This window comes from Oncorhynchus masou, chromosome 15 (assembly GCF_036934945.1).
Source record: "Oncorhynchus masou masou isolate Uvic2021 chromosome 15, UVic_Omas_1.1, whole genome shotgun sequence".
In the NCBI taxonomy this organism is placed as follows: domain Eukaryota; kingdom Metazoa; phylum Chordata; class Actinopteri; order Salmoniformes; family Salmonidae; genus Oncorhynchus; species Oncorhynchus masou.
In genome coordinates this window covers 39,428,907-39,454,843 of record NC_088226.1, presented here as the reverse complement: position 1 = coordinate 39,454,843, position 25,937 = coordinate 39,428,907, and the positions used below count along the sequence as shown (strand labels likewise).

The 25,937-nt window shown below is 41.3% G+C and overlaps 1 protein-coding gene across 2 annotated transcripts in view; it reads right to left on the bottom strand.

The window, feature by feature from the left end:
• Window positions 1–13,694, bottom strand: part of LOC135556238 (beta-1,4-galactosyltransferase 6-like) — a 38,690-nt gene extending 24,996 nt beyond the window's left edge. Inside the window, exons 1-2 of one of the 2 annotated variants that reach the window (XM_064989257.1) lie at window positions 12,919–13,694; window positions 2,820–2,936 (exon numbers count right to left, since the gene is read on the bottom strand). In XM_064989257.1, the coding sequence (XP_064845329.1) occupies window positions 2,820–2,936; window positions 12,919–13,033 (232 nt within the window). In that variant the 5' untranslated portion in view covers window positions 13,034–13,694. Of the gene's footprint in view, window positions 1–130; window positions 318–2,819; window positions 2,937–12,918 lie in introns of those variants that run through there. The other variant, XM_064989258.1, reaches the window with a different exon arrangement.
• Window positions 13,695–25,937: the final 12,243 nt, after the last annotated feature.

The window sequence follows — 25,937 nt, the reverse complement described above, 5'->3', positions numbered from 1 at the left end:
TCGAGTCCTTAGGAAATTATGCAGTAGTGTTTTTTATGTATTATTTCCTACATTTTTAGCCCAGAAAATCTTAAGTGTTATTACATACAGCCAGGATGAACTATTGGATATAAGAGTGACGTCAACTTACCAACATTACACCCAGGAATACGACTTTCCCAGCAAGGTGGACGAAATTAGGACAAGGGTTGCCTTCCAGAGAGACAGATTGTAGCATTCTCTGTTTCATGGAAACATGGCTCTCTTTGAATGTTGTTGGAGTCAGTACAGCCACCGGGTTTCTTCCATGCGTCACGCCAACAGATATAAACATCTCTCTGGTAAGAATAAGGGCGGGGGTGTGTGCTTCATGATTAACGACTCATGGTGTAATCATAAACTGCCTTGATTTTGCTGGACCCCAGGAAGAGTAGCTGCTGCTTTGGCAGAAGCTAATGGAGATCCATAGTAAATACAAATAACATACAGGAACTAAAGAATCTCTGTCCACCACACCTATAATTCCTTACAAATCAAATGCCGACCATATTATCGCCAAAGAGAATTATTGTCAGTTATAATCCCAGCTGTGCATATCTCCCACTCAAGCAGATACCACAACGGCCCTCAAGGAACTTCACTGGAAAACATATATCCTGAGGCTGCATTTATTGTAGCTTGGGATTTTAACAAAGCAAACTTGAGAACAAGGCAACCTAAATTCTATCAACATAATGATTGAAGCACTCGTGTGGGCAGTACACTGGACCACTACTACTCTAACTTCCGCAATGCATACAAGGCCCTCCCCCGCTCTCCCTTCGGCAAATCCAACCACGACCCCATTTTGCTCCTGCCGTCCTATAGGCAGAAACTCAAACAGGATGTACCCATGACTATAACCATTCAACGCAAACCACAGCATTTAACCATGGAAAGATGACTGGGAATATGGCCAAATATCAACAGTGTAGTTATTCCCTCCGCAAGGCAATCAAACAACTGCCACCGACACAGCTGGCTACCAAGGACTGCGGGCTTCCCCTCCTTCTCCGTGGCCGATGTGAGTAAGACATTTAAACGTGTTAACCCTGACAAGGCTGGCAGCCCATACGGCATCCCTAGCCACGTCCTCAGAGTATGCACAGACCAGCTGGCTGGTGTGTTTACGGACATATTCAATCACTCCCTATCCAAGTCTGCTCTCCCCACATGCTTCAAGATGGCCACCATTGTTCCTGTACCCAAGAAGGCAAAGGTAACTGAACTAAATGACTATCGCCACGTAGCACTCACTTCTGTCATCATGAAGTGCTTTGAGAGGCAAGTCAAGGATCATATCACCTTCAATTTACCGGCCACCCGAGACCCACTTCAAATTTGCTTACTGCCCCAATAGGTCCACAGATGATGCAATCGCCATACCACAGCCCTATCCCATCTGGATAAGAGGAATACTCATGTTAGAATGCTGTTAATTGACTACAACTCAGCATTTAACACCATAGTACCCTCCAAGCTCATCATTAAGCTTGAGGCCCAGGGTCTCAACCCCGCCCTGTGCAATTGGGTCCTTGACTTTCTGATGGGCAGCCCCCAGGTGGCTATGGTAGGAAACAATATCTCCACTTCGCTGATCCTCAACACCGGGGCCCCACAAGGGTGCGTGCTCAGGCCCAAGTGTACTCCCTGTTCACCAAATACTGCGTGGCCATGCACGCCTCCAACTCAAATCATCAAGTTTGCAGACGACACTACAGTAGTGGGCTTGACTACCATCAACAGCGAGACAGCCTATAGGGAGGAGGTGAGGGCACACGGAGTGCGGTGTCAGGAAAACATCCTCTCACTCAACGTCAACAAAACGAAGGAGATGGCAGAGGAAGCACCTCACTATCCACAGTTCCTCAGCGTACACATTACAGACAAACAAATGGTCCACTCACAGAGTGTGTGTTGAAGAAGGTGCAACAGCGCCTCTTCAACCTCAGAAGGCTGAAGAAATTTGGCTTGTCACCTAAAAACTCGAAACTTTGACAGACGCACAATTGAGAACATCCTGTCGGGCTGTAGCACAGCCTGGTACGGCAACTGCACCTCCCTCAACGGCAAGGCTCTCCAGAGGGTGGTGCGGTCTGCACAACGCATCAGGAGGGGCAAACTACCTACCTTCCAGGACACCTACAGCCCCCGATGTCACAGGAAGGCCATAAAGATCATCAAGGACAACAGCCACCCGAGCCACTCCCTGTTCACCCCGCTACCATCCAGAAGGCGAGGTCAGTACAGGTGCAACAAAACTGGGACCGAGAGTCTGAAAAACAGCTTCCATCTCAAGGGCATCAGACTGTAAAACAGCAATCACTAACTCAGAGGCTGCTGGCTACATACAGACTCAAATCATTGGCCACTTTAATAAATTGATCACTAGTCACTTTAAATAATGCCACTTTAACAATGCATCTTACATTGCTCATCTGTATACACAGTATCTTATACCATCTATTACATCTTGCCTACGGCCCTCAGCCATCACTCATCCATATATTTATATGGACATATTCTTATTTCATCCCTTTAGATGTGTGTATTAGGTAGTTGTTGTGGAATTGTTAAGATTACTTATTCGATATTAATGCACTGTCGAAAGCACAAGCATTTTGCTACACTCATTAACATCTGCTAACCATGTGTATGTGAACAATAACATTTTCTTTGATTTTTAGAATTTGAGCGAGGGCCAATCTTGTGATTTTTGGCTGCCCATCGTGTCATGTTGGTTAAAGTGCTGTCTTGTCTACTACCCTCATAGTAGCTGGCTCACCTCCTACCAAACTCACCTGTGCCGTTGAGAGTACTGTTCTTATTGGTGTAGAGTCTGATCATCTGACCAATGGTCCTCACATTATCCCTCAACATGATGCCCTGGGCCTGCACCATGAAGAAGTAGGTGTTGGCTGGAGAGAGGGATTGAGACAGGGAGAGCAGGAGGGGAGGGTGAGGAAAAGGAGGGAGAGAGTCATAGGAAAGAGAGGGACAAAAGGAAAGAGAGTGCAATCACTTTAGTCTGACTGGTTCAATTACACCCCCCTCACGTACCAGTCCACAACAGTAAATTTGCTGACTGCTCATGTCGTCAGCGTAAAAGCTTTCCCTCCCCCAGTCTCTTGGCCATAAAGGAACAACCTCAGCTGACACCCATTGCCACGGTTTAACTCCGTCCTAGCAGCTAACAGTGATGAGACACAGGGAGGCGAGATAAGCGGCAGGAAATCCCGGTCTCTGGCTACGTCCTAAATAGAGACCTATTCCTTATATAGCGCACCTCACCCTATAGGCCCCAGTCAAAAGTTGTGTCTATTCAGGACGCAGTCTCAGTCCCACTCACAGCCTAGAGGCTGCTAAGGGCTCGGATTCATTTAACATTTACCACTACTGCAGCAAAACAGCCAGGGCACACACTTCATCAGCTAAGGTTACACACTCAAGCATCTCATCAACTCACACACCCATCTCATCAATGACGAACACGGGCACCAAATAAAATTACACAAACTCACACAGACACCACACACTCCCAGCCCCGCACACCATCTGATATATCAACCATTACAGAGGACCGGTCAAGCACTAAGAGTCCATTACACTGAAACACCATCTAATAGGTCTGGGCGGTATACCGTATTTTCCAATATACCGGTACTGATGCACGGACCGGTATGAGTTTTTACTTTACTTTCTATAATGGTATTTCAATGTTTGCTTTGTTAAATGTGATGTGCAACTCCAAAAATTCACCAATTAATTCAACTAGGACTAGATTTGGCCCATATCATGACACGTGGCACAGTGTGGAAATAAGAAAATGATTTTTGTTGGGAGTATAAATGGAGAAAGCCCCCATTGAAATCACATTATGTGTGTGTTGCCACCCTTGGGTCATGAACTACTCAAAGCATATTTAGAAATTTTCTTATATAACAACTAAATAGTCACTGTCAAATGTATTAAAAAACTATTAGTAATATGATATTTTGGCCATATTGTCCAGCTCTACCAACTAATACATTCACAGAAGCCTAGTTTTGAGAAGCCTTCTGAGGCTAAATAACCAGATTTCAACCAACATATCTGACTAGCCTGTATCCCAGCAAATATCCCCTTGTTACTGTTATTAGAGACCGAATCAGATTTAACAAGAGAGTATTACAATAAAATTAAATTATTAGATTGGACAGGTAGGCTAATCTCAGAGTCTGAATCACCTAACATTTGCATATCAGGGTCAGTGCTGTGCCCTTTCACCACAACTTGGGTGGTACCACACTTATGTAAAGCAATGCAAAAGCACAGTCCACTGTCACAGACACACACTCCCGATGAGGTGTGTGTGTGTCATCGTACACCACGCTCTCTGTGCTGACCATATCTGACTAATAATGACTGACCAATTGACCATATAATCCAGCATTATCATCTTGTTAGCCTACATAGTGACACTGTCTCAGATACTGGACATACACATCTGATATTAAAAAACAGATACTCAGGAATAATATGGGATATTAAACAGAGGATAACCTATGGGACTTCCACAGGATATGAAAAAGAAAGCTGGTGTTCGACGGCTCAGAGGATGAAAACGCATTCTCCAGACCTACTGACCTTCTCAGATATTACTAGGCCTATATTAAAATGGTATTTTCCCCATGTCTGTCTACTATACTACACATATAGCTGGCAGTGGTTTACCTTTTTGATGTTATCAAAAACAAAACAATCTAGTCCTAATCCTTCTAGTACTGGTAGGAGGACATACATTTGAAATTTGTTTTTGTTCTCAGACAGTTGTCACATAGCTACGCTGTGGAAATGTGGAGGACGAGATGCCTTGAGCGACAGGTATCTGCCAAAATAAGGTAAACACTTGAGTAAATGAGGGATACAAAGTATATTGAAAGCAGGTGCTTCACACAGGTGTGGATCCTGAGTAAATTAACATCCCATCATGCTTAGGGTCATGTATAAAATGCTCGGCAGGCCATTATTTTGGTTATAGTGGCTACACCCCCATAGGATGACAATTCCCCCATCCACAGGGCACAAGTGGTCAATGAACGGTTTGATGAGCATAAAAACGATGTAAACCATATGCAATGGCCGTCTCAGTCCCCAGATATCAACCCAATTAAACTTATGGGAGAATCTGGAGCCGTCAACAAATTTCTTGTGGAGGAATGGTGTCGGATCCCTCCAATAGAGATCCAGACATGTAGAATCTATGCCATGGTGCATTGAAGCGGTTCTCGCTCGTGGTGACCCAATACCCTATTCAGACATAACGTTGGGGTTTCCTTTATTTTGGTAGTTCTGTACCTGCCCGCGCCCAGAAGACCTGATCTAGCTGCTCAGCTCCCCCTGTTGACCACCTGAACCTCCCTCTGCTCAAGCCTTGTACTTGACTGTCTCGCCATCTGTTGGAGGATTGCACTACTCAAAACTTCTTAAATCCAAACCTATACTCATGTTATTCAAACTTTAATTGATGTTTGTTTTGCTTTTCAAGCACTTTGAAATGTGTTTATTTGTTCAGTGGGTATCATAAGTATTCACCACCTGGAGTTTTTCCACATTGTTGTATTACAAAGTCGGATTTAAATAAGATAAATGACAATCTGTCTACACAAAATGCTCCATAACGTCAAAGTGAAATGAAAAGCCTACAAATGTTGACTAATAAATAAACCTTTTATAAAATAGCTGTTGTATAACTACGCACGAGGACTGCTTTGAACAATTTCAACAAACAAAAATCTTTACAAGAAGAACTGTGCAGATGCAAAGTCTGGTAACAGAATTATGGTAGAATAATTTGAGATCACATTTTCCAAAGAATATCTGCTCCGAATTAAGATTCAACGATATCTGCAGAAAGAATGTGGTGTCAGCTATGACGTGACACCTTGAGTTATATATATTTTTTTATATAGATATTCTGGTTATTGAACTACAGTATATGAAGTGGACTTAGATACAGTAACGTAATTATGGTTACAGAATAACATCATGGGTCCTTGATCAGTATTATAGAGAAAAACATTATGGATATGAATTAATTTTCTTCATTGTGATGTATCCTGAATAGTTAAAGGTAGAAATATACAAAAGACCACATTTGGTTGGTCTGGACCAGACCAAATCTGAAACCAATCACGGACATCTATGTTTCACAAGTTTGAACACAGTACAGCACAGTACAGTGCATTATACTGCACTCGTGTGCTTTACTCTACTGTTCTGTACTCTACTGTATTGTACTTTCCAAACTTGCGAAACAGACATCTATGATTGGTTCAGATTTGGTCCTGCCAGGGCGGACTGACCAAATTTCAACATCCATGGACATTGAGTATACTGACAGGTTGCATCACTGCCTTGTATGGCAACTGCTCGGCCTCCGACCGCAAGGCACTACAGAGGGTAGTGCGAACGGCCCAGTACATTACTGGGGTCAAGCTTCCTGCCACACAGGACCTCTACACCAGGCGGTGGCAGAGAGAGGCCCTAAAAATTGTCAAAGACTCCAGCTACCCTAGTTATAGACTATTTCACTCTGCTACCGCACGACAAGCGGTATTGGAGCGCCAAGTTTAGGTCCAAGAGGCTTCTAAACAGCTTCTTCCCCCAAGCCATAAGACTCCTGAACACCTAATCAAATGGCTACGCGGACTATTGCACACGCCCCCTCTTTTACACCACTGCTACTCTGTTGTTATCATCTACGCAGTCACTTTAATAACTCTACCTACATGTACATATTACCTCAACTAACCGGTGCCCCCACACATTGACTATGTACTGGTACCCCCCTGTATATAGTCTCACTATTGTTATTTTACTGCGGCTCTTTAATTACCTGTTACTTCTTTTTCTTATTCGTATGTTGTTATTTAACTGCATTGTTGGTTAGGGGCTCGTAAGTAAGCATTTCACTGTAAGGTCTATATCGGTTGTATTCAGCGCATGTGACTAATATCATTTGATTTGATGTTGGTCAGTGCTCAGTGGGTGAGGATGCTTGTTACAGTAAATGGAAAAAGGATAGGTGGTACGCGTCATGGTAGGTGTTAGTAAGAGACATTCGAGAGAGAGCGTCAGAGCGAGAGGAAGCGTGAGAGGTTGTCCAGACTATTTCACAGTCTTGCTTTGACCACAAAAAGAGAAAAAACCCATTATGAGCTGAATATAAGTATGCTAGTTGAAGGCAGGACAGTAGCAGGTGACCCAACTGTGTTTTGTCAGTACTAGGATTTCCCATTGTAGCTTAATTGCAGTAATTACATTTCACATTTTTCCATAATTCAATTACGGTAACAGAATTACAGGTTTTAATCACTAAAACTTGATATCAGTAAAAACACTAAATTGGTAGGTCTACCTTTACTTGCTACTTCTGAACTTTCAGTATCGTCCCTCACGACAAAGAGGAATGAGAAAATATCATAAAGATACGTGGTCTTTTGGTAACGGAATTACAAGACAATGTTATTTAAACTGAATGTCGCAAATGAATGTCTTTTCCAGTACTCAAAACAACATTTTTAACCAGAGATTTAAAAAAAACAAAAAAAACAGTAAAACTACTTGGTAGATGTGTTTTGTGGCTTGTCCCGAAAAATAAAGTTTTGTTCCATTACATGTGCTTTTCGGGGCAGAACAAAAAAGAAACCAAGCATCACTATTCCCTAAATTCCCTTCATCCTCAATGCCTCTCTCACCAATGTGTTCTGACCGCTCCCTCTACACACCCGTGCTGAGTGTACACAAGCTCCTGTTAGACCTACAGAAATAGACTAGAAAAACGGTGGGATACACAATTTACATTCCTTGCAAAATGACAAGTTTTAACAAATTCAAAATGGACTGATTGAAGTAGGAAAATACACATTCCAACAATGAGCTGCAGTTTTGGAATAATTGCGTCCAGTCTACTATTCGCCTAAGCTACTTTGCGAACTGCTAGTGCCGTTTAAAAGTGGTTAGACTAGGCTATCACCCCACTAAACAGAAAGGTTCCAAACTGAAAATATGAACACAAAAAAAACATCAGTCTCAAAGTCAACAGTGAAGAGGCAACTCCGGGATGCTGGACTTCTAGGCAGAGATCCTCTGTCCAGTGTCGGTTCTTTTGCCCATCTTAATGTTTTCTTTTTATTGGACAGTCCGAGATATGGCTTTTTCTTTGAAACTCCGCCTAGAAGGCCAGCATCTCAGAGTCGCCTTTTCACTGTTGACGTTGAGACTGGTGTTTTACGGGTACTATTTAATGAAGCTGCCAGTTGAGGACTCAAAATAGACACTAATGTACTTGTCCTCTTGCTCAGGTGTGTACCGGGGCCTCCCAATCTTTCTATTCTGGTTAGAGCCAGTACACGCTGTTCTGTAAAGGAAGTAGTACACAGTGGTGTACGAGATCTTCAGTTTCTTGGCAATTTCATGCATGGTATAGCCTTCATTTCTCAAAACAAGAATAGACTGACGAGTTTCAGAAGAAAGTGCTTTGTTTCTGGCCACGTTTCTTTTTTTTTTGCTGAGATAGAGATACATATACAGTTGAAGTTTACATAGGTTGGAGTCAGTAAAACTCATTTTTCAACCACAACAAATGTCTTGTTAAACTCACAGACATGATTCAAACAGTTTTAGAAACTTCAGAGTGTTTTCTATCCAAATCTACTAATAATATGCATATCTTATATTATTGGCATGAGTAGCAGGAAGTTGAAATTGGGCACACTATTTATACAAAAGTGAAAATACTGCCCCCTATACCTTAAGTTAAAATCAACCATCCGGTTGTTTTTGTCATATATAATCAATATTTCAACGGGACAAAAGCTTTGTCAATAGGAAAGGATAAACAAGAAAGGTGCGTTCACCATCAGGGCGCATGGCTGATGAATGGAAATTTCCACTGGCCACTGATTGAAAGTGGTGCATCTCACTCATTTTTCAGAGTAAAAGCCTGAAACAATGCCTAAAGACTGGTCACATCTTGAGGAAGGCACAGAGCTCGTGAACTGGGTCCTAAGTCTTTGTATGGTGGATAGGCTTTCAATGGAAAAACAGCCTTTCAAAATAATAGTACTTCCTGGTTGGATTTTCACCTGCCATATCAGTTCTGTTATACTCACAGACATTATTTTAACAGTTTTGGGGAACTTTAGAGTGTTCTCTATCCAAATCTACTAATTATATTCTATCTTCTGGGACTGAGTAGCAGGCATATCACGTAAACCCTGTTTCTTGTCTGCATCGAAGTAGCGTTCCTTGTCTGCATCGAAGTAGCGTTCCTTGTACCTAGCATCGAGCACAGTAAAGAGGCTCAGAGAAAACACCACCGAATCGCTTGTTCACAGCATCGAGTACATTTCTATGTTTCGGCAGTTTTGTTGAGCAGGCGTTTCAATGCCATGACAAACGGAATCAAGCCTGCTGCAGATGCAGTTGATTAGCTTATTTCTCAAGTCAGTTGTTCGAATGCCGCTAGGAGTGTGTTCATGTCTCAAAGTTCCAAACATGCTCTCAAATGCCATTGAAATGGCAGCAGCGGTATGAGAACCAGCACATTGAGCATGCAATATGGCTTTCCTCAGTACATAATCCTTGTCACCCACTGTGCCATCATACTTAGCATGCTCATAGGGCTGCCGTCACTGGTCCAAATGTCAGTCGTGACGCCCATAGCATAATGAACCCCATTATCTTGGCGTTAATGGGTTTCGCATTGGAGTTGTCTTGCTGAAATGTTCTTACTCTTTCAAATGACTGCTCAACTTGTTGGAAGAGTGCGCTTAGTATTTCTGCTTTTGTTCTATGTAGCGCTGTATTTTTAGTGCCGTCATTACGTCATCTCTCATGTCTGTCATAGTTGAAGTGTACCTATGATGAAAATTACATGCCTCATCTTTTTAAGTGGGAGAACTTGCACAATTGGTGGCTGACTAAATACTTTTTTGCCCCACTGTAGGTATGCACTTCAGCTTTGACTTCAGTTCTGGTCATCAGCGTTAAACTAGACATCGGGCCGACGCGATGTTGGCATTTTTAGTGAAAATCGTCCGATTCCTAAAAATGCTCACCGATATATCTTGCATCCCTAGTTAAAACCCATATACACTGCTCAAAAAAATAAAGGGAACACTAAAAGGGAACACTAAAATAACACATCCTAGATCTGAATTAATTAAATATTCTTATTAAATACTTTTTTCTTTACATAATTTGTGTGTGATTGTTGTCAGCACATTCCACTATCAATGGAAATCAAATGTATCAACCCATGGAGGTCTGGATTTGGAGTCACACTCAAAATTAAAGTGGAAAACCACACTACAGGCTGATCCAACTTTGATGTAATGTCCTTAAAACAAGTCCAAATGAGGCTCGGTAGTGTGTGTGGCCTCCACATGCCTGTATGACCTCCCTACAACGCCTGGGCATGCTCCACTAATTTACAGGGGTGTCCACATACTATTGTATATACAGTAGTCGATTGTTTGGTCGTTAGGCTTTTGGTCAACCTAGTTTTTTTTGGAGCAGTGGAAAATATATAAAAATGATTTATGGCACACGAGACACTTGTCTGATTCACACTGTCTGAGTGGACTAATCCATTGTAGATGCCGTGGGGATGTTAACACCAGTAATACATTTACTGTTGGTAAACATGATTTCTAATATACAATGTCTGTTCGGTAATGGTAATTTCTGTTCTATAGGACATTGGCTGAACAGCACAAACAAATCTGGGACCAGGATAGTCGCCTGGCTGTCTTGTGTTGTCCTGTTCAAAATAGTGCTGCAGAAGATTGTATATTATAGCAGCACTAGTGGCAGCTGGTGGGAGGAGCTATCGGAGGACTTCCTCATTGTAATGGCTGGACAAAAATTAATGGAACCGAGTCAATCATGTGGTTTACATGTTTTTGATGCGTTTGATACAGTTCCACTGATTCTATTCCAGCCATTACAATGAGCCCATCCTCCTATAACTCCTCCCACCAGCCTCCTTTGAACAGCACCATGTCCATAACATGATCCTTATGGTCTCGCAGTAGCCAAAACACTACCATTCGAAGTGACAGCGTTGTAACTACAGATATAAGCCTGGTTCACCAGGTGTAAATAAAAGCTAACACCCTTTTCCTGTGTTGCTTCAGACAAAGGCCCAATTAATTTTAGCTGCTGATATGCTGTAGGGATTTCACCCCTGGGACTACTAATACGCTCAGCAAAGAAACAAAACTGTTTCAAGACATGACTGACTTGGGAAAAGCTGGCATATTTGCCATCTTACTAAGCATCGGCTGATTGGATTAATGGCATAAACATGGATCTTATTCAAGGTGAGCAAGGTAACTCGGTTCATGTGAATATACATATAGGCCTATCAGATGTACACTACCTAGCTACTAAACCACACAACTAGATGGTTATCAGTGTTGATTATGTGGCTCTACTTGCTGGCTGTCAGCAACTCCATATCCCTTCCCACCATGGCATGGTTTAACAGCATGGCAGATATTCATAGGAGATTGCTGCTAGGTGTAAATCTACTAAGTTAGACCTAGTGAATAATCAGTTAAATCCAAATACAGCAACCAAATGGCAGCTCAATATAACGTCACGTTTTTTTAACTAAAAAACAAACATGATATCACCTTTATTTAACCATGTAGGCTAGTTGAGAACAAGTTCTCATTTACAACTGCAACCTGGCCAAGATAAAGCAAAGCAGTGCGACAAACAACACAGAGTTACACATGGAATAAACAAGGGTACAGTCAATAACACAATAGAGGGGGAAAAAGTATATACACATTGTGTGCAAATGGCATGAAGAGTCAATAAATAAGGCAATAAATAGGCCATAGCAGCAAGTACTTAAACAATTGAGCAAATTAACACTGGAGTGATAGATGTGCAGATGATGTGCAAGTAGAAATACTGGTGTGCAAAAGAGCAGAAAAGTAAATAAACCAATATGGGGATGAGGTAGTAATATTGGATGGGCTATTTACAGATGGGCTATGTACAGCTGCAGCGATCGGTTAGATGCTCGGGTAGCATATGTTTAAAGTTAGTGAGGCAAATACAAGTCTCCAGCTTCAGTGATTTTTGCAATTCGTTCCAGTCATTGGCAGCGGAGAACAGGAAGGAAATGCGGCCAAAGTAGGTCATTTATCATGCAATCATGCAAATGATTATCTAGCTATATATCGAGATGATAAATAATCTGTTCACTAGTTAAGCCTAATAAATGGTAAACTGATCCCTGGACGATTAGCTAGCTTTTATCTCGCTAGCCAGCAGATCCAACCAGCTTCCTTACAGCTTAACTAGGGTCGGACAACATTCCGGTGTATATTAAGACACCGGGGACACGACGCGAGATATGGCTTGTAGAACAAACCTACCTCAACCCAGGGATGAGAAATACGTTGTACTCCGAATTGTCCCATTATCACAACTGTTACACCACGAAGACTGAAAGACTGCTAGTTAAATAAATCGTTCAATCTAATCGGTGTGACAGTTGATGTAATGGGACAGTTCGGAGTACAAGGCATTTCTCATCCCTGGATTGAGGTACGTTTTCCGAGCCATATCTCCCACCGGCTCCGCAGTGTCTTAATATACACAGGAATACTGCTGTAGGCAAGCGGATCTGATGGCTAGCTATCCAGCTAACTAACGTTAAATGGCTTATCTAACTAGGCTAGCAGGAAACTACAGTAGTATAAACTGGCAGAAAGCATCCCCACAGTTTCACACGGTACTGTCTATGGCATCCCTGTTGATGTCAATGTAGCTTGCTTGGCACAAGCTTGGATAACAACACAAAATGAGGTGTTCATGTTAAGATAATAAACTCACCTATTCCAGGAGCCACATATATGAAGTAGAGACCAGTCGTAGACATGGAGAAGAAAAAAATTAAGGCCAAAAATGAGCGGTTCGACACCCGCAGCAGCCGCTTCCAATTCACCATATTTGCTTCGAATTTACCGATAATCCCATAAAAATACACCGTTTGGGTAAAAATAAAATGATATGCTAAAAGTAGATGATATGATCATCCAAAATCAATGCAACGACACAACACGCATCATTTGAGTCGGGGATGCAGCGAAAAAGGCTAATGCTAGGAAGTCATGAAATCCCGTATGGGCGGCTTTCCCCAGTCAAGAAATTTCCAGATAGAAAAAAAGCAGGCCTGCAATCAGGCACTGTCAAGCTTCAACGAAACCATCGATCGGGCATACTGAAACCGTTAACTACTGTAGTTACTGACATGAGTAGACAAATAATACTGGCTAATTTCTTAAGAATACTCGTGATACTGATCCATGTTTAGCTTGCTAGTTAGATATGTATTTTCACGAAGGTTTTAAAAAAAGACCATGGGAACGGGTCTGCACCGCTGCCTCCTCTCATACAAACCTCAACGATGTTTCTCACACTCACACTTGGCTACCTACTTCACGAAATCTCTGAACGGAATCCAATAACAGCGAGCGGTTTAGCAGGTATATCGGGCGATTCTCATTGCACCAAATATACATTTGTGCGGGGATTTTAGAGTGATAACATAAATAAATTTGGATTCGTTCAATTTCATTTTTGCTGGTGCTGCAGACATGGCTTCCGGTGGGTGTAAGTCTTTTTCCGTCCGCCCAACCCCCTTATATTTTGTCGCCATGGACACCGTGGGGCTGCAGTAAGGGCCTTTGGGTTCATGGGGTCGCTGCATCTCTCAAATAATTTCTTATGTGTGTGTCTGAAAGTAGGTGGGTCAACAGAAGTGGGAGGATCAACAGCGATAGGTGTAACACCAGTGCTCTGTAATTGGTTAGACGGTTTTGATTGAGCTTGTTTTTTTTTCATTTCTTGCCACGTTTTTGTTGTTAAATTCCCTACTGTGTGAAATAAGACAGAGTGCTAAAAGCACTAGCTCAGGTCTTGATAGAGAATCACACTGTAACATGTGAATGTTAACAAAACACACAAACAACTCAAGTATAGCCTAAATATGAAAGTAAAGTAATTTCGACCTACCTAAGTCTACCACATTTTTTTTGTTACCAATAAATCATCATTATTAGGCCTATAACCAATGTTAACACTAAGCTCCAGGGTGCGATGCCCCCCCAGGACTGCTGCACAGAAGAAATATCAGTGTGCAGACAAGCACGAGATTGAACTTCAATCAACTATCTAGTGTTTTCCCCATTAGTTAACACTCTCAATGTTTAAATTTATTGTGATCAAATCAACACCATATTAGCCACTTGAAATGCAACATTTTTTGCTTTTACCTCCCTTATCTCACCTCATTTGCTCACATCGTATATAGACTTGTTTATACTGTATTATTGACTGTATGTTTGTTTTACTCCATGTGTAACTCTGTGTTGTTGTATGTGTCGAACTGCTTTGCTTTATCTTGGCCAGGTCGCACTTGTAAATGAGAACTTGTTCTCAACTTGCCTACCTGGTTAAATAAAGGTGAAATAAAATAAATAAAAAATGTGAAACCATACAACTTACAGGCTTTTTGCACATCATAAGCTGCATTTAGACAGGCAGCCCAATTCTGATATTTTTTTCATTAATATATTTTTTTAACCAACAGATCAGCTCTGAAAATGCTCTGGTGTGATTGGTCAAAATACCAATTAGTGGAAAAATACCAGAATTTGTCTGCCTGTAAATGATTAATGAGGAGCATCCAGGCGCTGCACTTGATGTATTAATGAAATTGCTTTTTGCAATTATTGATGAACATGCACCTGTTAAGAAACTGACTGTTAGAACTGTTAAGGCTCCACGGATTGATAAGGAATTGAAAAACAGTATGGTTGAAAGAGATGGGGCAAAAGGAGTGGCTAATTAGTCTGGCTGCACATCTGACTGGCTGACTTAAAGCAAATTGAGAAATTGTGACTAAACTCAAGAAGAAACTGTATTATGAAGCCAAGATCAATGATATAAAGACTGATGGGAAAAACTTCCGGACTTTAAATGAAATTATGGGCAGAAAGACAATGTTTCCAATTATTTTAATGTTTACTTCATTGGCAAAGTGGGCAAACATAGGCAAGAAATGCCAACAGAGAGCCATCGTATTCATGCATAAAAATAAATTTAAAAAATGAAAGAAAAGAATTGCAAGTTCAAATTCTGTAAAGTTAGTGTGGGAGAGGTGGAACAATTATTGTTATAATAATGACAAACCTCCTGGCATTGACAACTTAGATGGAAAACTACTGAGGTTGGTAGCTGACTCTATAGCCACTCCTATCTGTCATATCTTTCATCTGAGCCGAGAGGAAAGTCTTTGTCCTCAGGCCTGGAGGGAAGCAAAAGTAACTCCTCTACCCAAGAATGATAAAGCTGCCTTTACTGGTTCTAACAGCAGACGTACAGTTGAAGTCGGAGGTTTACATACACCTTAGCCAAATACATTTAAACTCAGTTTTTCACAATTCCTGATATTTAATCCTAGTACAAATTCCCTGTTTTAGGTCAGTTAGGATCACCACTTTATTTTAAGTATGTGAAATGTCAGAATAATAGTAGAGAGAATGATTTATTTCAGCTTTTTATTTCTTTCATCACAATCCCAGTTGGTCAAAAGTTTACATGCACTCAATTAGTATTTGGTAGCATTGCCTTTAAATGGTTTAACTTGGGTTACCTTCAGATAAATCCTGTGACACTTGTGGGGGTTTAAGAGCAAAACGGAGAACACCATTGTGTCTCGCCAAAACCGTTCGGACGCTACAGATGTTTTCACGAGAAGACCGATTTTCGGGAAGTGTCCTGGCAGCAAGTTTTAAACAAATCTCTGCCGTTAAAAATGAAATTTTAGTTTTAAAGAAATGTAAGATAATGTCTATAGTATATAAATTGCTTGACTGGGCTGATGAAACAGTGGATTGCGCAGTCAGATGGAACAGAGTAAATAGGCATTTTAACGTCATAGATTTAGCCAGTGGTAGCATGTGGAATAGACATCGGCTGGAATGCGGTTTTAAACATTCAGGATTAGAACCGGCCATTGTATAATACAGTTTTAAATACCTAAATGGATCGTAAAGGAAATCACATTACAAACTATCACCTTCAAGCACTTAAGGAAATCACAAATATCATGGATAAATTGGAACTAGTGGATATATGGAGGCTTAAATATCTTGAGATATACAGTTGAAGTCTTAAGTTTACATACACCTTAGCCAAATACATTTAAACTCAGTTTTTCACAATTCTTGACATTTAAACCTAGTAAAAGGTCAGTTAGGATCATCACTTTATTTTAAGAATGTGAAATGTCAGAATAATAGGACAGAGAATGATTTATTTCAGATTTGATTTATTTCATCACATTCCCAGTGGATCAGAAGTTTACATACTTTTTGGTAGCATTGCCTTTAAATTGTTTAACTTGGGTCAAATGTTTCGGGTAGCCTTCCACAAGCTTCCCACAATAAGTTGGGTGAATTTTGGCCCATTCCTCCTGACAGAGCTGGTGTAACTGAGTCAGGTTTGTAGGCCTCCTTGCTCACACACACTTCTCAGTTCTGCCCACAAATGTTCTATAGGATTGAGGTCAGGGCTTTGTGATGACCACTCCAATACCTTGACTTTGCTGTCCTTAAGCCATTTTGCCACAACTTTGGAAGTATGCTTGGGGTCATTGTCCATTTGGAAGAGCCATTTATGACCAAGCGTTAACTTCCTGACTGATGTCTTGAGATGTTGCTGCAATATATCCACATCATTTTCCAACCTCATGATGCCATCTATTTTGTGAAGTGCACCACACCCTCCTGCAGCAAAGCACCGCCACAACATGATGTCGCCACCCCCGTGCTTCACGGTTGGGATGGTGTTCTTCAGCTTACAAGCTTCCCCCTTTTTCCTCCACACATAACGATGTCCATTATGGCCAAAGTACGATCTTTATCCCCATGTGAGGTTGCAAACAGTAGTCTGTTTTTTTCATGGTGGTTTTGGAGCAGTGGTTTCTTCCTTGCTGAGTGGCCTTTCAGGTTATGTCGATATAGGACTCATTTTACTGTGGATATAGATACTTTTGTACCCGTTTCCTCAAGCATCTTCACAAGGTCCTTTGCTGTTGTTCTGGGATTGATATGCACCTTTTGCACCAAAGTATGTTCATCTCTAGGAGACAGAATGCGTCTCCTTCCTGAGCTGGCTGCGTGGTCCAATGGTGTTTATACTTGTGCACTATTGTTTGTACAGATGAACGTGGTACCTTCAGGCATTTGAAAATTGCTCCCAATGATGAACCAGACTTGTGGAGGTCCACAATTTTTTTTCTGAGGTCTTGGCTTATTTCTTTTGATTTTCTCATGATGTCAAGCAAAGAGGCACTGAGTTTGAAGGTAGGCCTTGAAATACATCCACAGGTATACCTCCAATTGACTCAAATGATATCAATTAACCTATCAGAAGCTTCTTCAGCCATGACATAATTTTCTGGAATTTTCCAAGCTGTTTAAGGGCACATTCAACTTAGTGTATGTAAACTTCAGACCCACTGGAATTGTGATACAGTGAATTATAAGTGAAATAATCTGTCTGTAAACAATTGTTGGAAAAATTACTTGTGTCAAGCACAAAGTAGATGTGCGAAACCGACTTGCCACAACTATAGTTTGTTAACAAGAAATTTGTGGAGTGGTTGAAAAAAAAACATGTTAATGACTTCAACCTAAGTGTATGTAAATTTCCTACTTCAACTGTACATAGCGGAGGCTCAGTCAAGCTAGTCATCTTGACAACTTATGTCATTCTCGCTGGCACCAAAGGTTATAAAAAATGTTGATAGAATGTGGTCGGACCATCAAATAATTGCCATAAACATTACTCTTATAGAATTTTCACATGGGCGAGGATATTGGACATTTCATCAAAGTCTATTGGATGACAACTTGTTTTTAACCAGGACAGAAGAATTTACAAAATACTTATTCCAACATAATATAGGTACAACACATCCCAATATTGTATGGGACACTTTTAAATGTGTCTTTAGAGGCCATGCAATTCAATACTCTTATTTAAAACAAAAGCAATTTAGGTCAAGAGTTCATATTAACAAAGGAAATAGAGGGACTAACAGTACAGATAGATAACAATAAAAACGGTATCATATAGTTACAGAATAAGTTAGAGGAAAAACAAAAATAATTGGGGGAATTTATTAAAGGAAGATTTTCAAAATATATATTTTTACCTTTATTTAAATAGGCAAGTCAAATTCTTATTTACATTGACGACCTATCCCAGCCTAATCCTAACCCAGATGACACTGGGCCAATTGTGCACCGCCCTATGGGGCTCCGAATCACAGACGGTTGTGATACAGCCTGGAATCGAACCAGGGTCTGTAGTGAGGCCTCTATCAAGTGTAATATAGTATTAATGAAAAATATATTTTAAAAAATAAGGCGAACTGGATAGAATATGGAGAACAAAAGCTGATCATTTCTCTCAACATAAAAGTTACCAAAAATAATTTGCTTGTTACAAACTTGTCACCCATAATTCAACAAACAATATTTTAAAAGAGGAAGCAAAGTACTTTAACGCATATGTTTTTGTTTCCTCCATCTCCACTAACCATAGATAATTGTATGTTTTTTTCTATTAATAATGTAAAATTTACAGCTGTACAGAAAGAGTCATGTGATGGCCAAATTACAGCGGAGGAACTTCTTGATGTAATTAAAGCCTTTATGTCTGAATAAAACTCCTGGGCTGGATGGTATACCAAACCATTTTTTTGATGTACTCAGAGGATCGTTACAAAGATCCAGTCCAATTATTTTGGCCAAATACATAGCGCATAGAATTAAAAAGGTTTTGTCGGATATTAATTCATACTAATCAGACAGGTTTTTTACATAAACGATACATTGGAGATAATATAAGACAAGTACTGGAAACAATAGAACACTATGAAAAATCTGGGAAACTAAGCCTGGCATTCATAGCTCCATACAGACCTTCTCCAGATCCTTCAGGTTTCGGGGCTATCGTTGGGCAATACGAACTTTCAGCTCCCTCCAAACAGTTTCTATTCGGTTCAAGTCTGGAGACTGGCGAGGCCACTCCAGGACCTTGAGATGCTTCTTACGGAGCCACTCCTTAGTTGCCCTGGATGTGTGTTTCGGGTCGTTGTCAAGCTGGAAGACCCAGCCACGACCCATCTTCAATGCTCTTACTGAGGGAAGGAGGTTGTTGGCCAAGATCTCACGATACATGGTCCCATCCATCCTCCCCTCAATATGGTGCAGTCGTCCTGTCCCCTTTGCAGAAAAGCATCCCTAAAGAATGATGTTTCCACCTCCATGCTTCACGGTTGGGATGGTGTTCTTGGGGTTGTACTCATCCTTCTTCCTCCAAACACGGCGAGTGGAGTATAGACCAAAAAGCTCTATTTTTGTCTCATCAGACCACATGACCTTCTCCCATTCCTCCTCTGGATCATCCAGATGATCATTGGCAAACTTCAGACGGGCCTGGACAGGCGCTGGCTTGAGCAGGGGGACCTTGTGTGCACTGCAGGATTTTAATCCATGACGGCGTAGTGTGTTACGAATGGTTTTCTTTGAGGCTGTGGTCCCAGCTCTCTTCAGGTCATTGACCAGATCCTGCCGTGTAGTTCTGGGCTGATCCCTCACCTACCTCATGATCATTGATGCCCCAAAGTATCAATTACTTGTTCTCCCCACTGTATCCACAGTACTAAATCAACGTGTATGTATAGTGCGTATGTCATTGTGTGTGTGTGTGTGTGTGTGTCTGTGCCAATGTTTGTGTTGCTTCACAGACCCCTCTGTTCCATAAGGTGTTTTTTAATCTGTTTTTTTAAATCTAATTTTGCTGCTTGAGTCCATTACTTGATGTGGAATAGAGTTCCATGTAGTCATGGCTCTATGTGGTACTGTGTGCCCCCATCTTCTGTTCTGGACTTGGGGACTATGAAGAGACCTCGTGGCATATCTTGTGGTGTATGCATGGGTGTCCGAGCTGTGTGCCAGTAGTTTAGACAGACAGCTCGGTGCATTCAACATGTCAATCAATACCCCTCATAAATAAAAGTGGTGATGAAGTAAATCTCCTCCACTTTCAGCCACGAGAGATTGACATGCATATTATTAATATTAGCTCTCTGTGTGGCACCTGACCACACGACTGAACAGTCGTCAAGGTCAAATCAAATCAAATTTTATTTGTCACATACACATGGTAAGCAGATGTTAATGTGAGTGTAGCGAAATGGTTGTACTTCTAGTTCCGACAATGCAGTAATAACCGAGTAATCTAATCTAACAATTCCACAACAACTACCATACACACACACACACACACGTGTAAATGGATGAAGAATGTGTACATAAAAATATATGAATGAGTGATGGTACAGAACAGCATAGGCAAGATGCAGTAGATGGTATAGAGTACAGTATATACATATGAGATGAGTAATGTAGGGTATGTAAACATAATATTATTGGCATTGTTTAAAGTGGCTAGTGATACATTTTTACATCAATTCTTCCATTATTAAAGTGGCAGGAGTCAGCATGTCGGCATCAGCCACTCAATGTTAGTGGTGGCTGTTTAACAGTCTGATGGCCTCGAGATAAAAACAGCTTCTAAGTCTCTAGGTCCCTGCTTTGATGCACCTGTACTGACCTCACGTTCTGGATGATAGCGGGGGGAAACGGGCAGTGGCTCGGGTGGTTGTTGTCCTTGATGATCTTTATGGCCTTCCTGTGACATCGGGTGGTGTAGGTGTCCTGGGGGGGGCAGGTAGTTTGCCCCCGGTGATGCGTTGTGCAGACCTCACTACCCTCTGGAGAGCCTTACGGTTGTGGGCGGAGCAGTTGCCATACCAGGCGGTGATACAGCCCGACAGGATGCTCTCGATTGTGCATCTGTACAAGTTTGTGAGGGCTTTTGGTGACAAGCCAAATTTCTTCAGCCTCCTGAGGTTGAAGAGGTGCTGCTGCGCCTTCTTCACCACACTGTCTGTATTCCACACAAGAATGGGCTTTAGGTGAGGCATATGAACCTGTAGCCATATTTCTTCAACAGTATTTAACATTAGATCGTCTCTAAGTGTTACAGGAATGTGGTTCTGAATACAGACCGCAACACCGCCTCCATTGGCATCTTTTCGGTAGACGTTATAACCATGGATTGCTACCACTGTATTATCAAAGGTATTATCTAAGTGAGTTTCAGAGATATTCATATTCTGACTGTCTTCTGTCACAAGCAAGTTATTGACATCATGGACCTGGTTTCTTTTAGCACCTTTCTGGGTTGCTTGATTGTTTTTAATGCTTTACTGGGAAGCTTATCAGAGGTAGACTTACTCATGTTATTTACATTGGAGCTGATTATATAGCTCACCCTGCACTAAGTGGTCTTCCTACTATTGCATACTGCCTCAGTGCTAACAGTGTAACTCTGGTTTATAGGCTCATGATTACTGCTTACAATAGCTGCAGAATAAACAGATTTTTTTGGTGCAATTAGGGATACATAAATTACATTGTGTTTGCCAATGCCCCTAAGATCATGTACATTTGATGCAACATTATGACGACTCATTGTCACAATGGTAGGGATTAACTGTGCTGGTCTTGGATCATTTACCAGTCATTGTTTTAACGTGGACAGAGTCCAGGAGCCAAGATGATTTGGATGGACTCAGTCATTCCTGTTGAGTATCTTCTGTTTCCAGAAGGTGTCAAATTTATCAATAAAAGTGACTCCAGCAGAGCTACAGTAGTCTTTTAGCCAGATGTGTAATGCCAGCAGTCTGCTGAATCTTTCACACCCGTGGCCCAACGATGGTACTGGACCTGAAATTATTGGCCGTTTTTTTGAGTCTTAATGCTAAAATCAGTTCTTTAAAATCCACTTTGATATTCTGTGTCAGTTCCGGGCTCAACAATTCCATGGAGACCCCCGGACGCCTTCTTCGACTTCCACGGCGAGTGACGTACCTCCATGGCTAGTCGGTTGGGTCGAGATAAGCTCCGTTCTCCAGGGAAAGGGGGAGACCCGTCGGGGATGTAACCCTGCCTAGCACCGGCGAGTTGGCTGTGGAGAGCCGACACGGCGGCAAAACTTCCACCAGACCAGAGCGGCGTCCGGCTACTGGGGTGGAATAAAAATAAAAATTAGGTGAGCGTGGTTTCCCCAGTAGCTTATGTAGGTTTGCTACTTGCTTGCTAAGAGTATTCAGACCCTTTACTCAGTACTTTTTGAGGCACCTTTGGCAGCGATTACAGCTCCAAGTCTTCTTGTGTATGACGCTACAAACTTGAAACACCTGTATTTGGGGAGTTTCTCCTATTCTTCTCTGCAGATCCTCTCAAGCTCTGTCAGGTTGTATGGGGAGCATCGCTGCACAGCTATTTTCAGGTCTCTCCAGAGATGTTCAATTGGGTTCAAGTCTGGGCTCTGGCTGGGCCACTCAACAACATTCAAAGACTTGTCCCGAAGCCACTCATGCGTTGTCTTGGCTGTGTGCTAAGGTTCATTGTCCTGTTGGAAGAGGTCCTGAACGCTCTGGAGCAGGTTTTCATCAAGGATCTCTCTGTACTTTGCTCCATTCATCTTTCCCTCGATCCTGACTAGTCTCCCACTCCCTGCCGCTGAAAAACATGCTCACAGCATGATGCTGCCACCACCATGCTTTACCGTAGGCATGATGCCAGGTTTCCTCCAGACGTGATGCTTGGAATTCAGGCCAAAGAGTTCAATATTGGTTTCAGCAGACCAGAGAATCTGCTTTCTCATGGTCTGAGAGTCTCTAGGTGCCTTTTGGCAAACTTCAAGTGGGCTGTCATGTGCCTTTTACTGAGGACTGGTTTCTGTCTGGTACTCTACCATAAAGGCCTGATTGGTGGGGTGCTGCAGAGATGGTTGTCCATCTGGAAGGTTCTCCCATCTGCACAGGGGAACTCTGTTCACTCTGACAGAGCTCCATTGGTTTCTTGGTCACCTCTGTGACCAAGGTCCTTCTCCCCCAATTGCTCAATTTGGCCGGGTGGCCAGCTCTAGGAAGAGTCTTGGTGGTTCCAAACTTCTTCCATTTAAGAATGATGGAGGCCACCGAGTTCTTATGGAGTTTCAATGCTGCAGACATTTTTTGGTACCCTTCCCCAGATCTGTGCCTCAACACAATCCTGTTTCGGAGCACTACAGACAATTCCCTCGACCTCATGGCTTGGTTTTTGCTCTGACATGCACTGTCAACTGTGGGACCTTATATAGACAGGTGTGTGCCTTTCCAAATCATGTCCAATCAATTGAATTGACCACAGGTGGACTCCAATGAAGTTGTAGAAACATCTCAAGGATGATCAATCGAAACAGGATGCACCTGAGCTCAATTTCGAGTCACATAGCAAAGGGTCTGAAAATTGATGTAAATAATATATTTTTTTAAAATGTATTATTAGCAAAAATGTCTAAAAACCTGTTTTAACTTTGATTAGGGGGGGAATTATTTAAGCCATCTTAGAATAAGACTGTAACCTAACAAAATGTGGAAAAAGTGGTCGGAATACTTTCTGAATACACTGTAAATACCTGGAATATTTCAATTTTGGAGAATCTCTTATACAATGGGTTAAAGTTAGATATAGTAACCCTAGATGTAAAATCGAGAATAATGGCTACCTCTCAGAAAGTATTAAACTGTCAAGAGGAGTAAAATAAAGTTGTCCACTATCGGCATATCTATTTATTATGGCCATCGAAAACCAGACCCAACAATAATATCAAGGGTCTAGAAATCCAGGGCTTAAAATCAAAAGGTGTCATTGTATGCTGATGATTCATGTTCTTTTAAAACCTCCATAGCCTCAGAGAATAATTTAACATCTCTGGAATACAACCAAAGGATAAGTGCACTCTTACATTTTGGATTACTAAAAAAATTAACTTTACATTACTGTGTTGTTTACCAATAAAATCTTACGGTGAAGTCGACATACTCTGTATTCATATTCCGAAATAATGAAATTCTCAGTACAATACATTTGTATAAGAAAGTAAGCAAAAATAGATAAGGTCTTGCTACCATGGAAAGGGAAAATACCTGTCGTTTTGTGGAAAAATCACCCTAATTTAACTCTTTCGTCATATTCCAGTTTACCTATTTACGTATGGCCTTGCGTACACTTAACGACTTTTTGAAATTATATGAGAAAAAAAATCTAATGTTCTTTGGAAAGGCAAACCAGACAAAATTAAACGTGCGTGTTTATATAATGAATATTAATTCGGAGGGTAGATATGATTAAATATTAAAGCATTAGACCTCTCACTAAAAGCTTCATACAAAAGCTGTACTTAAATCTGAACTGGTTGTCTTGCACATTAGAAGAATGGCTCACCCCGTGTTCAAGAATGGCCTTTTCCCCTTTATTCAGATTACAACCTCACACTTTTGGTTATTTGAAAATGAAATCATCTCCAAAATATAGCTATTTTTAAAACAATTCACAGTTGATTGCAATTTCTGTTTAATTCACCAGTCTCTCTGATCATTTGATGTTGTTACTCGAACTCTGAAGCATTTATTTGGGCTGCAATCTGAGGTGCAGTTAATTGCCGATTTCTGAGGCTGGTAACTCAAATGAACTTATCCTCTGCAGCAGAGGTAACTCTGGGTCTTCCTTTCCTTTGGTGGTCCTCATAAGAGCCCGTTTCATCATAGCGCTGGATGGTTTTTGCGACTGCACTTGAATTAAGTTCTTTAAATTTTCCAGATTGACTGACCTTAATGTCTTAAAATTATGTACTGCATTTCTCTTTGCCTTTTTGAGCTATTCTTGCCATAAAATGGACATGTTCTTTTACCAAATAGGGCTATCTTCTGTATACCACCCCTACATTGTCACAATACAACTAATTGGCTCAAAAGCATTAAGAAGAAAATAAATTCCACAAATTAACATGGCACACCTGTTAATTGAAATGCATTCCAGGTGACTACTACATGAAGCTAGTTGAGAGAATGCCAAGAGTGTGCAAAGCTGTCATCATGGCAGTGTGGCTACTTTGAAGAATCTAACATTTCCATCTCCTCCTTGTTCTCCTCTATTCCTTCATAGAGTACGCAGACAGGCCGTCAACAGTTTAGTGAAATATGTTTAGTTGCGAAAACATGTTACTATCGATGTTCCCAAACAGATTTCACTTGGTTTCTCAAATTAAGCACCGGGTAGCTGCAGGAACAAGGTTGGAGAGCCCTTGGCATACCGAGTTTGAGTGGAATAGCACCAATCAGGCAGTGAGAGCATGCTCCTCAAACAGTGGTTGATGCAGGGAGTGAAATCCTAGAGTCTGTGTGTGTGTGTGTGTGTGTGGGGGGGGGGTGTGGATGGATGGAGACATGATGGATGGGATGGGAGGTTGGCGCACTTATTTGTTTAATTTCCTTTACAAACTAAGTGTTAGATATTTTTAACTATGTAGTGTGATCATGATGATCAATACTTTGTATTGATGTACCCATTTATTTTTTTATTTTTTTTGGGGGGGGGGGGAGTGGCAGCCCACAAGTATATACGAACTGAATATTAAATTATATTAATTTGTATATTATACAGGTAATGACGGTAATGACATTTGTTTACCATTATAATTATTAGGTGTTGGGTTGGTCGCTAGCTAGCTACAGTATCTTCAATCTAGCCTACACTCTTAAAGATTCTGGGTTGTTTGGATGGCCCACCAGCTGGATTGTAGGCATTCGGTCACTTACTGTGGCTGGGTTTTTTTCTTAGAAGAGAGCCAGCTTGGGTTGTTGATGCTGGGTTATTAAG